At 40.9% G+C, this 14,548-nt stretch overlaps 1 protein-coding gene across 1 annotated transcript in view; it reads left to right on the top strand.

The window, feature by feature from the left end:
- CPQ (carboxypeptidase Q) overlaps positions 1 to 14,548 on the top strand; it is a 238,843-nt gene that overhangs the window by 69,085 nt on the left and 155,210 nt on the right. Inside the window, 2 exon segments of the mRNA XM_043507563.1 lie at positions 12,633 to 12,685; positions 12,688 to 12,839. Coding sequence (XP_043363498.1) covers positions 12,633 to 12,685; positions 12,688 to 12,839 — 205 coding nt within the window.

Below are 14,548 nucleotides of genomic sequence, written 5' to 3'. Positions count from 1 at the left end.
TACGTCATTCTCTTATACTGTATACTTTACCTTAATATAGAGAATTTTGCTGAGATTTTTTTCTTGCTAAATAGAACAAAAATGAGTTTAATATTACATAGAAATGAAAGTAGATATCAATGAGGGATGCATTTACAAAACAAAGATATTTGTAATTGGATTGTCTTTTCACAAAACAAAGCAGCCTACATGGATGAGGTTCTGGTTGCTGTTTTTATTTTCTTTACTGCTTGGTGAGATATTAGATATTAATGTAGGCATGAAGGGCCATTTATTAGTGGAACTAGATCTTCAATTTCCAACCTGTAATGTCAAACACGTGTTCTTCCTCCTAGCTGCTCATTGAAACATAGAGTTTATAAGATCTGATCTTTGCTTTCACTGAAGTCAATGAATATTTTTCTCTGGATGTCAGTAGAATCAGGATTAAACCCATAAATAGTAGGGCATACAAGATCACTGAATTATCTAGTCTTGTGTATATTTTGTACATTTGCTCTATTATTCCCACTAATGGCTGTACTTCCCCCTGTTAAATATCTGCAGTGATGATGCCTTGGATGCTTGGTAACCTGTTCCACTGCACAGTTCTTATTCTTAAGGACTTTTTCTGTTATCTAGCCTAAACCTTTTCCTTCAGTGTTAGGATATTGTTCTTTCTCCTGCCATCTTGTGAGACTGAAGAATTCCTTTCCTTCATTTATATTGTTACCTTTAAGGATTTTTAGACTGCACTCATGTGCCCCCGAGTCTCCTGTTTCTCGACTATAGTTATATTTCCCCTGGGCCTGCTCACATTCCAGTACCAATCATGTTAGCTAAAACTGTTCCTGAGTGTGTTTCTGCATAACATGGGTTTATGCATCTGCACTGCAGAGCTTATGAAGGGGGCACTGACAGTGAATGCTGTTCTGAATCGTATTCAGTGTGGATGGAGGAGGGGAGAGGAAAAACCCCATTCATTTTCCACCTCAGAGAGAAACCCCCACCAACCAGACCTCCATAGCCCTTTTTCTCTCATTTACCCTCTATTTACCTTTTGAATTGTTCTGATTGGAGGGGTCTGACTCTTGGTGAAGTGTAACCCCCTTTCCTATCAGTTTCTTCAGTGGCGCCAAGCTGATCTGCTTCCCTTTCAGCTCTTTGAAAGCAGCCCATTCTCCCATCTTTCAAGAGGGTGGGATACCTTATCTGACACTCCCCTCAATACTCTGTACAGTAATTCCTCACTTAACCTTGTAGTTATGTTCCTGAAAAATGCAACTTTAAGTGAAACGATGTTAAACGAATCCAATTTTCCCATAAGATTTAATGTAAATTTGGGGGGTTATGTTCCAAGGAAATTTTTTTGGGGCAGACAAAAGGCATTATATAGTGTACTGTACTGTACTGTGGTTGGGAAGTGCCCCTGGCTTATCCCACACAGGCGCAGCCTGCTGCAGATAAGGATGCTAGGAAGCACCTTCGCAGCAGCAGTGGAAGCTTACCCGGAGAAGAACAGGCACTGACTTTGCGGGGGGATGCTCCAGGCCTGCCTCTTCCCATCCTCACTCCACTCCAGGCCTCTTCCGCCTCTTCCCGTCCCCACTCCACCTCTTCTCCGGAGCACGCCGCATCCCCGCTCCTTCCCCTCCACAGAAAGTCCTAGGACTTTCTGGGAGGGAGGGGCAGGAATGGAGACGCGGCACTTCCCTCCTCCCCCTCCCTCCCAGCGCTTCCCCCACCGTCAAACAGCTGTTTGGTGGTGCTTAGAACTTTCTGGGAGGGAAGGGGAGGAGTGGAGACACAGCATTTCCCTGCTCCTACTCCCTCCCTCCCAGAAAGTTCTAAGCGCCGCCAAACAGCTGTTTGGCAGCGGGGAAAGCGCTGGGAGGGACGGGGAGGAGGCAGAGAAGAGGAACTTGTGCAATGCTCCCTTGTAAAGTTGCTGCTCTTCCACAAAACCTTACATGCAGTGGACAGAGCAGGCAGCCAAACGACGTTATAGGGGAGCATTGCACAACTTTAAACGAGCATGTTCCCCAAAAAGTATAGACAGAAGCCTCACAGCTGCTAGACAGTCAAGTCTGTCAGCAACATTCCCTTCAGTATCCCACCACTGGTATACCCAGGGAGGGTAACTTTCAGCAGGAAGCTGCATTCCCAGAAGGTGGCAGAAATGGAGGAAGAAGACTGGGTACTTCATGATAGCAGCCTGAGGAGGCCAAACAGGTGTATTACTTAACTGACTCCCTTAAGGAGTCACTGCTGGAAGATCATCCTAATGACCATAAGATGCAGAAAGCATCATTTGAAGTATGGCTGATGTGAACTTCCATTTTATATTGAAGACTGAAATGGGTTGTGCAGATTTTTCTTCCTCCCTGGTACAACAGTCCTTACAGTTCCAGTACCGACTCCATGTGATATGGTTCCCGTTTGGCAGCTTTACCATTGATAATTGCTCTCTGCTCCTTGTTTGTCAAACCATATCTAATCTATGCTGTAGCTTTTAAAAAAAAATCTATCTGATTATAATTTCTTTGGTGTATGTGGCACTAAAGAAAATGCTTTAGAGAAATACAAATATGTATTCATTGCATTCCCTTGGTCTAGTAAATCAATAATTATGTCAAAGCTGTTAGATTTGTTTGGCAGAGCCTAATTTTAATGAACATATAGTGTTGGATACATGTATGCTTCCCAAATCTAAATCATAATGGAATCCGTGTGGTAGAGGAACTGATACCCTAGTCTTTTTGCAATGAAACTTTTGCCTGCTTAAGGCCTATGAGATCTAGCCCTGAGTATCTCATACTGTTTATTAGGATTTTCCAAATATTTTCACAGATATTGCATCAATTAAATGTTAGTTCAAAATAATCTTGAAAGGGTTATGTAACATGCAGTACAACATGAGTAATCTGTCTCTGATAACAGGAATGATTATCTTTGCACATGGTAGTACAAGAGTCTTATTATTTACTTTAGCAACCAGTAATCTGCTGTGATCAAAGTGCATTGTGGGGAAATCACACATGTTTGGGAACCAAGAAGCAATTATAAACATATTAACATCTTCACAAGTTTATAAATGGAGGCAAAATTGGGGTCTTCAACTAGAATTTATTAGCAACTCTGCACATGTAAGAAAGGAATCCCATAGCTGTTCTGTAGCGCTAATGGGAATAAAAAATATTAAAAGCTTATTTTTGTGCTCTGAAGTCAGCAGATAAGACTCAGTATGTATAGACAGAGCAGACCTACTGATTGAGACCAGTCAAAAATATACAAAAGTATTTTTGTTAGTTTTTGAATTTTTCTGTTACAATGTTATCAATTTTTTTAAAAAAATTGTATTTTTCAGTTATGAAGATTTTTGTAAAGATTTTCAGTTATGAAGATTTTTATGAAGGTTTTGTAAAAATCCCATTTTGTCGCTAAGCTGACAAATCAAACCTGACAAAAACCAATGTAGAAACAACCCCCAAATTAGTAAATATAGAAAAATTAACAAATAAATGAAAAAGCTCCCCCTGTAGCCCACATGAGAAATGGTGAACACTGAACACACACACATACTCACACACACACAACTAGCAAGCTAATTTTTTCTCTCAGAATCTCTGTCAAATGTTCTAAAAAAGAAATCAATTATTTTTTTCTATTTTTTTTCTTGAACATCTTTGAGGTTTTTTTTAAAAAAAAGGACATTTCTCAATGAAAAATGCTTTTATGTGAACAATTGGCTATCTCTGTTGTTGCATAATATGACACTTAGGCCATTCTAGCCAGGACATGTTTCTGGGGCTGAGGAGAACATAGGCCATTCTCCATGGGATGCATATAGCCGGTGAACGGGCTCCCTTTTACCAGGAGATTTCGGATTGGATAGTTAGCCTTGCCTGTAGGAGGAACTGAGATTGGCTGCCTGTAGGTTGGAGCAGTCTGCAGAGAACCTACAGGCAAGAAGAAGTTGGTCTTCTTTGCTTCTCTTGCATTCCACACTTCAGATTTTGCTGCTTAATTTGTTGAAATTTTGTTATTTTGACAGATGCACCCTATGCATGCCCAGTATTAGGTTAGGTCTTTTCTGGGTTATCATTACTATGTGTTTGTTTTCTGCACCTTCCATCCCTCGCAAAATGCAGGATCTGTAATGGAGAACTGCAGGCACTAAAAGGGTATGATCCCATCAATGAGAACTGATGTACTTGCTATGGAAATAAGCAACTAACTTACCATTTATTCTTCTCAAGATTTTTTTTTAAATTAACTCACTAATAATAATAATTGTCATGCCCCTTTGTGTAAAGTTCTAGGCCAACTATTTTATCACTAATTTCTGTGGGACTGCCGTATTGAATGAGGGTAGGTTCCTGCGAAAAAAAATAGTATGTGATCATGTAATTAGACTGTATTACAAGGCATATACAGAAAGGGGCCGAATTGAAGGGGTACAGGCAACCTTAATTCTGGCATTTCCTAACTTCTGAGTGCTTGACTTTGCAATCTGAATGTTTTTCACATAGTTGTGTGTATAATGGCCGAAATAAAATCTTGTAAACATTCCAGTGTTCATTCCAGTCATCAGTTTGTTTCCTTCTACAATCTTAGTGGAGTTTTTGTAAAGACTCATCTAGCCTTCCACCTAGGGTATGGTATTATAAGGCCTTGACTTGAGAGGCATTTTTTTTGGCAGCATCTGATTGAAGTTGAAACAGCGTTTTCTATGAAGTTTGTTTCTTGGGCATTTTAGGTTGCTCTTGGAGATAAGGAGTAGCAATCAAGAAACAAAGTAATGGGGCTGTGGAAGATCAAATACTCCAATACAAATTGTCAGAACTGACTTCTGCAAGGAGCACTGCAGCAGCACATGTTTTTCCCCATTCTTCAGTGACTCCATATTGGTCTATTTTACCCAGAATGGACAGCAGACTAATTGAGTGGCAGTTTCTTTTTCTTTTTTGTTTTGTTCTTTTTGGTTTTTTTTTCCTTTCTACCATTCTTTTGATATGTGCCATTTCTGTCTTTTTCTAGTTGCATTTCCTTACACTCATGTAGTGAAAATTATTGTCAGAGCCTCCTGAATTTCCTCTGCTAGTTTGCTTAACCCTCAGGCATCTCATAATTGGTATGCGTTTGGATTTGTTTAAAAATTCTTTCATTTTTTGTTTTTTCTTAGCTCATTCTTGTCCACTGTTCAGGATTCTCAAGCATATACTGAGTGAAAAGTGTGACTTTATATTACTTTTATTGGGTTTGTAAAGGACAAATCTTGATAGATGCACTTACCTTCATTTACTAATTCTAATTACAAAAAAAATTAACTGGATAGATCTATCATCTCAGGACTTACAGTAATCTATCAAAAATCACCTATCATAGTGATATTTAAGTGCTGCAGGAGTTAATGTACCATAGACGCTTACAAAAATAATTCCTATTTTTCCATTGGGTCAGAGCACTGTCACATTGACTGGACTTGCTGATAGATAATAAACCAAGATAAGATATATGGTAGTTGATCAGTTGAAGGTGAGTGTTGCCCACCTACAAGTAGGAATTTTCAAGAATTGGTGTTAGTCTGGTTTTGTTTAATACTGTCGCCTCTTTGGTTCCAGCAGTTAGCCAATATTCATAGCCTTGCTAGGTTGTTTCCATTTTGAGAAGAAATTAATGATAGTCAGGTATTTTCTGTGGTGCAATCTTGTTTGTTTACAAAGAACGTACCCAGAGTCTCATTTCCCTGAACACAACAGAAACAAACAGCACACCATTTTCTTGCTCCCAGCTTCCAAACTTGCCTCTCCAGTGAGTTCTGTGCTCCAGGAAGCTCAGTCTCTGTTTTCCTTCTCAGGACCATTCTCACAACTCACTTCTCTCCCTGTCCCCTGACTTTCTCTGCTTTCTGCCTCACATGCACAGCTTGCTAAACCATCCCATAACCCCTGTATTTTCACTCAGTCACAGGGAAACCCTTCCTGTGTTGGTTCTTGCTCTTACCAGAATATACCAATATACCAAGGATTGTTGTGGATTATCTATCACTGACAATTTTTACATCAAGTTTTTCTAGAGGATATGCTCTAGTTCAAACAGGAATTAATACAGGGAAGTCCAATGGCCTGTGTTATGCAGGAGACAAGACGAGATGATCAATGACCCCTTCTAGTTTTACATATGCATCTCTTCACACATCTTGCCAGATAGCCCAGAGCCTTGGGTGATGGCTTGTACTTTTTCAGCTACCATTATGTAAAAGGGGCTTAATTGCTCCTTCCATTTAACCTGAATGAAGCATGCTTTGCACACCCATCAACTTTAACCAGCTCCGTGATTGATTAATAATCAAAGATTTGCTTGATGGTTGCCATTAACACCTTCCAGTCTAACAATATGTTTGATCTAGGATTGGGAGTATACAGCACTGTGTCATTGCCTCATTTTCAGGTTGATTGTGCTTCGAGTCCATAACTTGCACCTTTTGGACAGTAACAGAGTCTGATACCAACTAGTTGCTTGCCAGGGGATTTCTTGTCTGCCAACAGCAAATTAAGCTTGTTATGTGTACTCTGCTGCTTTAAAAAAAATAATTCTCAGCAACACAGAAGTTAGTTGAAAAAGCTAATAGTACCATCTAATATTTATTTTTAACAGTGGAGAAAATAGCTTGGGGATGTAGCTTTAACTTTACCTGAAAATGTTAGACTACCCATGAGGCTCTAGGATGTAAACATCTTAATTTGTCATCTAGAAACTTTAGTCACGCTTAAAGAATAACTTCTAGGATGGAGCATCTGAAGGAAATGTAATCACTATTTATATTGGAGAAACAAATATGCTTTTAGTTTTTAGTTGAACATTTGGGAAATCACAGTAGAAGAAAAATCAATACAGGTGGTGATAAAACTGAATTATCACAGTGCCGTGTATGCTGCCTATTGGTGCTAAGAAACAATGCTGCCAGGAAACCTAGGTGAATGGATTCATTAAAATGTGAGGGTTTTGAAATTGTTCTTGATTTTGTATCACTCATTGCACTGCGTGCTTTCTCAGAATGTGAATAGATATAAGGGGAGTTGTGACTTATCTTTTGTCTCGGTTATTTTTTGGAAACTCTCATCATCAGCATCCTGCGTAAAGCCCCAAACACACCACAAAATATTAAACATAATTTCTAGCAGTGTGGCTGAAAATTGTTATAATTTGAAAATGTGTTTTTGTGTCTGCTCATACTTTTAAAATATATTATTTTTTGTGACATTACAGAATGCTAATGGACAAAACAGAAATAATTATGCAAGGTCTGGGCTAATGAGTCAAAATGAGTATATCCAACCCAGAGAGGATGGTATAGTACATTAAACATAGATTCCTTTGGCCATCAATCTGGATTCTGCCAACTTTCTATTATTCCAAAGTACTGAGCCTCATGCAGTGATGCAAGAAGGGCGGTACAGTCCAGTACGCCGTACCAGTAAGATATTTATAGCCGGTACTCCGTACTGGAAAGACACAGGAAGAGACACAGGAGGAACTGTACCACCTACAGCCCTTCCACGCAGCTGTGTCTCCTGAGTCTTGTCTGGGGGTCTGTACAGCAGCCCTGCAGGAGGACAGGGCTTGGGGCAGGACTGCTCCTTTTGCTGCTGCGGTGCTGGAGAGCCCTGAGGTTCAGAAGTCTCTGCCATAGCGGGAGGAGGACAGAGCCCTCCCCATGATCATACTATTTTTTTCCCTGTAGAGGTCCCCTTCCTCATTCAGTGCACAGGATGGATAGTGCTCTGGGAATGAATCAGAGTGGTGTACTGAAGGAGACTGTTGTCCGTAGGCCCTCTACTTCATTTGTTGCAGAATTTGGATGAGCTCCTGGTGGAAGTAGTAGAATACTACCCTGGGTAACTGGATTCTGTCCCTGCCTCTGCTACAGAGTTCCTTTGTGATGCTGGGCAAGTCACTTAGCCAACACTTTTTACATGCAGTCACTAATGGTATGTTCCTCATTTTCTGGGAGCCTAACATGAGACCCTAGGTTCTGATTTGCAGAAGTGCTGAGCACTCACAGCTGCAACTGAAATCAATGGGAGCTGCACTTTGAACATATACTGTGATATATAATTAAGGCTATGATTTAGTCATGGGTACTTCTAGTAAAAGTCATGGACAGGTCATAGGCAATAAGCAAAAGTTTGAGTATCTGACTCTGCAGCCTTAATATTCTTTTAACTTTTTTATAATTTCCTAGGGTTTTAAAAAAAGCAAACTGAAAACACAAATTCCAACATGTGGCATCATACTGACATCCATTTGGACTGTCAGCAGACTTGGAACCTTTACATCCACCATACCAGCTCTGTCATATGAGCTAATGCAATAATTGTTAGCAATAGTAGGGTAAGAGGGTGGTGAAACACTGGAATGCGTTACCTAGGGAGGTGGTAGAATCTCCTTCCTTAGAGGTTTTTAAGGTCAGGCTTGACAAAGCCCTAGCTGGGATGATTTAACTGGGACTTGGTCCTGCTTTGAGCAGGGGGTTGGACTAGATGACCTTCTGGGGTCCCTTCCAACCCTGATATTCTATGATTCTATGATTCTATGATCCCCCCAAGAGGATGACACTTTGCTACTGAGTTTCAGAGATATTTGCTGACAGCAGAGGAATGGTGAGGCTCAGGAATCTTTGGTTCCATTCGTACCCTGTCCTTGTCATGTGTCTTCCATACATGTGGCTCTTTGTTCCATTCCCACTTTCCTTCCCTAGCCATGCCCAGTCTCTACTTCTCAGACTTCTCATCCCAGCCCCAATCTTCTTGATCAATAATCCTAGTTTTTCTCCTGCACTCTGGTTCCTTTTCACATCTGTCTCTCCTTCTCCTGGCCCCCTGGTTCCTAGTCCCAATCTCTTTGCCCAGCCAGACCAAGTCTCCCCAACCTTCTCATCTCAGTCTCTTCCCCCTTCCATTTGTGTCCTTCCCCATCTCCTTGCCCTGCCAATCCCAGTTTCCCTTTCTCCCAATACCTGCCAAGCTCCTTGTTGTAATCGGTTCCTCCCTCCAGCTCTTCTCTCCTTTGCATTTGAATCAGGTACCTTCTTCCTCCAGGCTGCCTTGGTAATACCAGGTCTTGCACTGAGAGCACAGGAGAGAGAGTGTCTTTCTGTTGTCAAATCGGGTGCCTGGAGGTGGCCCCAGCAGACCAGAGCTGCAGTTAAAGGGAAAGTCCTGCCTCAGCCCCAGGCAGGAGCCTGTGCACTGCAGATGGAATTTTGGGGGGAATTTAGCTGTAAAGTTGTAATAGCACTCTGTTGAGCATGTGATTTTTAAAAAAGTTTATAATTTGGCCAAATTTGGGTGCATTTTCTCGGGAATGGGGATCTGTAACACATAGGCCATCTGGCTGCCAAGGTTCATGACCCTGCTCCAACTTGTGGGGGTACTAGAGCTCTTCACAGAAAAAGTCACCAGAATGTAACAAGGATAAAATTATGTACTTTTCACTAGTCTTGATGAAAATGAACCATTTTGGCTGAAATTTTCCACAAAAACCAAAACAACCCACCACTCCCTAAGGCAGACACTCGGCATGGAAAATTTCATCCCAAATAGTTAGTATGGCCAAATTTATAAGCAACTGGAAACAAGGTCTTATAATGGGAAGTATGTCCCCTCAGTGCTCTTTTTGATAAAAGAATGAGTAGAAACTCAGAGCTGAAACTTGTAAAGTTTCTTCTCTCCTGCTCAGGAGAGACATGGATGTGCTATTTAGTTCCCTAGAGTCTATTAAAACACTCATTTTCCCAGGACTCCAAATTGTGATTGGATTCTGAAGTTTTCTGAGACAGACATCATATTTATTCATGGTCTCGGTGTGTTAATTTTCCCTGAAGTCACTCATATGACTGCTTTTCAAAGACAACACATTATTGTTTTTCACTCTGATGTTGACATACATAAATAAATAAATAAATAAATAAATAAGGTAGTGAATTTAAATTTCAGTGTCTGTCACTTTTCTGTAAGATTGGAAAACGAAACACTTATTTTTGTGATCCTGAATACTTTCCACTTTTCTTCCTGGTGTAGTAGTCAGCAAGTAGCGATCCTCCAAGAACCCACTCAAATGCAAAGTTTTAGCAGTGACTTGTGCTTCCTGTGGGTACTCGGGATTATCAGGCACCTTGCTATTACCTGCCCTTAATGTGATAAAGCCTTGTTTGTGCCTGCTGGAGGTCAGCTCCCACGCTCCATGAGCAATACAAGCAGTCCCCTCTAGGCCCTCACTGGCCTCACTGTATCTCTACAGCCTTGTCTACATTTGTGGTGGCATGTAGAATGCTCTATGCTGCCAGAGTCTTTCACTGTGGCAGGGGAAGATTCCAGCAGTGGGGAGTTGCGGAGCCTTTGCCTACATCTGGAGCGTTTCACTGTGGTATGGAAAAGTTCCAGCTACGGGACACTACATTGCTGACTTGGGAGGCACTGCTTGGGCACATAGAGAGCTGTGTTCTGGTGTGTCTGTACTCGCCTAAGCAGTGCCTCACTGTCTACACTGCTATTTATATCCCTGTTATCTGGGTGTGCAGTGTCTGTACTCTACCTTACGGGTTAGCAATAGGCACATTCAAACTCCCGAGACCTCCAAGCATCCCCCTGGAGTGTTCAGCCCCTGGTGCACTGGACACTTACAGTATTCACAGATTCACTACTTACAAAGAAACCGTGCACCCCAGCTTACCGGTTCTACCTCAGATACCCAGGCCACTTAACACACAGCAATTAGATCTGTGAAACAAGTTTACATAAGAAAATACAGAGATCCAAGAAATAGCAAGTAAAAGTATTGGAAACAAATGGTTACAGATTAAAAAAAAATCATAACTCATTTTAGACTGGGTAGATACTCTACAAGATATGAGAGTAATGCTCACCAAAATTCTTGCAGCGCGTTACAGCCAGGTTGGCTAAGATCCTCCTTTCATGAGACACGTTGTCAGCTTGCCTCCTAGGTGAAGGACCCAGAATGTTCCTTTGCGGCCTCCACAAGATGTACAAGTTCCATCCTTTGTCTTTATTCACAAACAGGACATGCTTGTTGTTGATTTCATCTTGCAGATTTCTCAACCTCTTCTTCTCTGGCTCAGTATGCAAGTAGGCCTGCATCGTGAGACATACCATACACAAATGACCAGACCAGGAGATAGGTGTCTGCTACCTCCTGTCTGAAAGGAACATTTCCGAGGTAGATCACCTCCTGGTGCCCTGCCTTAACTCCAAGACCTTAAGAACGCACAAATTTTAGTATAGGTACATAACTCCATAAGTATTATCCGTACATCCATTCCTGAACGATTATGACAACTAGTGGGCTACTGGCTCTTGGTAGTGACCTCACACAACACCCTCCAGTGAACTATTATGCATATATCTGACCCAGAGGATCCCTGTAAAACCCTATGTGCCCTCTGCTGGTTGGCATCAAGGGTCCCTGGGTCACAGTGACCTTGGAAGTGTTAAGACTAGCCTTGGCAGAATACTATTTTTTTTATTTCTTTGCAATTCTGATGCTTAATATCAAATTTATTTTTTTAAATGTTTAACTTTTTACTTTTACAGCTGTGGGAAATTAAGAGGGGCTAGGGTTGGGGTTAGGGCAGCACTGATAGTGTGGCGGCCAAGAGTTCCCAGCATTGACCGTGGGGCTGCAAGGGGCTCCCTGCATGGCTGAGGGGCCCCAGACACTGGAACACAAGGTGTGGGGAGTCTGTGGTCCTGACTTGGCAGAGCAGAGACCCCCAGCCAGGCTGAAAGGAGAAGAACAAGCCCTCAACTGTGGGGCAGGCCACCCCGTTCCTTCCTGGGTAGGGATCCCTTTAGCAGTAGAATGACCTCCCCCACAGTCTAGGGCTCCTCCTCCTTGTAATCTTGGCTGGGGGTCTCTGCTCTGTTCCACCAGGACCATAGCCTTCCTTGTGCTTGCAGGGTTCAGGAGTTGCTGGCCCTGTGGTTGTGCAAGGAGCCCTCTGCAGCGCTACTGTCACAGCCCTATTCACTCACTCCTGCAGAGGGCTCCCTGCTCTGCCACAGGGCCAGCAACACCTGATCCCTGCAGGCACAAGATGCTCTGAGAAAGCTGCGCTCACCTGACCTTTACAGATGGATTTTTTTCATCAATTTCAGCGTGTCAGCTGAAATCAATGTTAGCCCACACTTATCATTTAAATTGAATTCTGCCACACTAGTTAAGACAGAATAACTTCCCAAGCGAACAAATGTGAGACAGTCAGATGTGCTGATCTGTTGATACAATGGTTATAAAAGTATACGAGGTTATTGTTAAAGTTTTGTGTTAGAGTACAAGTTTGATCAAGTTGGAGTATGTAGAGCTTTTGGATATCTGTTGGAGGGGAAAGTGAAAGTCTTAAGGAGGGTTGGAATGCGTCATCAGTAGTGTTGTAGGCAATATGAAGGTGGAAAGGAATACATCCATCTTTCCCCTCAACTTCTTATTTCAACCTGCTGCAAGCTTAACTGCCAGTGAATATAGTTTTATTTGCTAATAATTAATTACACAAAGCGTGCTCTGTTAATAATCCTAGACTAGTTAAAATTAACTGCAAAATTAGATAATTAATGCAGTCTTTTTTGTTGTAGCCCTCACGCTGGGTGGCAGCAGTACCAATCTGATGTGCCGAAGATTCCTACAGCTTCATTTCAGTGGAAGATGCCGAAATGATGGCATGGATGTCATCCCGAGGCACCAGGATTGTTGTGACCCTGAAGATGGGAGCCAAGACCTATACCGATATTGTTTCCTTTAACACCGTGGCAGAAATAGTTGGAAGCAAGTACCCAGAACAGGCTAGTGTGAATTTGGAAAAAGAGTGACTCGTATTTGAAAACTAATAACTTTCATTTGCCAGCCTACTGCACTCTGTACATCTTAGCTTTATTTGCTTTCAAAACAGCAGGCCAAATTCAGCCTTGGTGTAAGGGAGTGTGGTACACCTACATAAGAACTATTGGGTTCTAAGGTGAGAGAGCTCAGGTAAAATATGGAACTTGAACGGATCCTTTTTATTTTCAGCTATGTCACAAGTTCATCTTTATGAAAGGAGTGCATTCCTTATGTGGATATTTGCTTTAACAAAAAACAAAACAAAGTTAACAGAGGTTAAATCCTAATGCTAGTGAAATAAGTTTCAATATTTTAAATGACAAGTTAGCTGGTGTCAAAATAAAACAAATTATATTTGGCCATGTAGTGCCTTTGAACTTCCTTGATCATTTACTGATCTGGTAATCTGCATTAGGTCTTCTAGTCAGTGTGAATAAATGAAGTCCTTCTGTAAGTACAAAGTACTTTGAAGAGAGGCTGTAAACCCAAGCAAAGATAAATACCAGCTGTTGAATTAACTTAGTTTTTAATATAAAAATCAATTAGCCCTTTAATGAGCTAATTGGTTCCCATCACCACTGTATTTCAGTGGAGTTACTCCAGTGTAAAACTCGAGTAATGTTCTGGTGAACCTAACTAGCTAGCTGCAAGTTCAGTTTAAATGTTAACTGTTTTGAAATTGAAAGTTACTATCTTAAGATTTTGTCCACTTTCTCTATTTTTTAATTTCCAGTTTTTATAGCTTAAAATCAGCCAAACCAAATTTGTAGTGGTAGAAGACTTGTGCCTGAGATTGGGCCTTTTAATGCCAAGTTACATCATGGAATACATTTTTTTGGTTGTACATTTATAATGGAAACGCTGATGCAACCTTAACTATGGCCGCACTATAAATCCCTGCTAAAATCAAGCTACTAAGCCAGAATCCTTTTTTAAACTTCAGTTTTCTAATTTTAATTAAATATAGGAGTACTATATCTTTATCATAGTTCTTTAAAAATCATACTTGTTTCATATTTGTATTTGCTTTAATACTGTTTTGTCCTTTAATAGTGTTATAGTTTTAGCTACAGCTTTGAATTATGACAGCTAGGAACCCTGAAGAGAAGTTAGTGTAATCCTTTTTTCCTGCCAAATGATGAAGCTTCTGAAAACTCTGCAATGACCATTGTGGTTGAGTGGTTAATATGCCATCAGTTATGAATTTAGCTACATGAAATGCAACCTTATTGAACAAAGTCTTAAATCTTAAGATTGTTAGCTGTATCCCAATTTATGTCACGTGAATTTTTAGCAACACTTCTGAGTAGCTATTGTATTTATCCTTCCTGAATCATATTTGATGTCTATCAAAATTATAGTATTTCACTGCAAGCATTATAATATCCAAAAATTTTAACCTAAAAGATTTAAAGAAGAAGGCCCGTGTATATTCTCTGTGGCTATCTTCACCTGTCTCTTTCAGTAGCCCAACAAGAGAAATATTCTTGAACTGAGCAGCAAAGATTTTGGTGGAAATTTAGCCACAAGATCCCCACTGATGTTAATGGGAGTGGTGGCATATACACCTTTAAAATGTAACCCAAGAAACAGAAAATAAAACAAGTGAACATGGAGGGTTTTCAGTACTTGTTTTTCACAGGAAGGTAATGCATGTTTTACCATACAAATG

The sequence above is a fragment of the Dermochelys coriacea genome, chromosome 2 (assembly GCF_009764565.3).
Source record: "Dermochelys coriacea isolate rDerCor1 chromosome 2, rDerCor1.pri.v4, whole genome shotgun sequence".
Lineage (NCBI taxonomy): Eukaryota > Metazoa > Chordata > Testudines > Dermochelyidae > Dermochelys > Dermochelys coriacea.
This window is presented reverse-complemented; position numbering and strand designations above follow the sequence as displayed.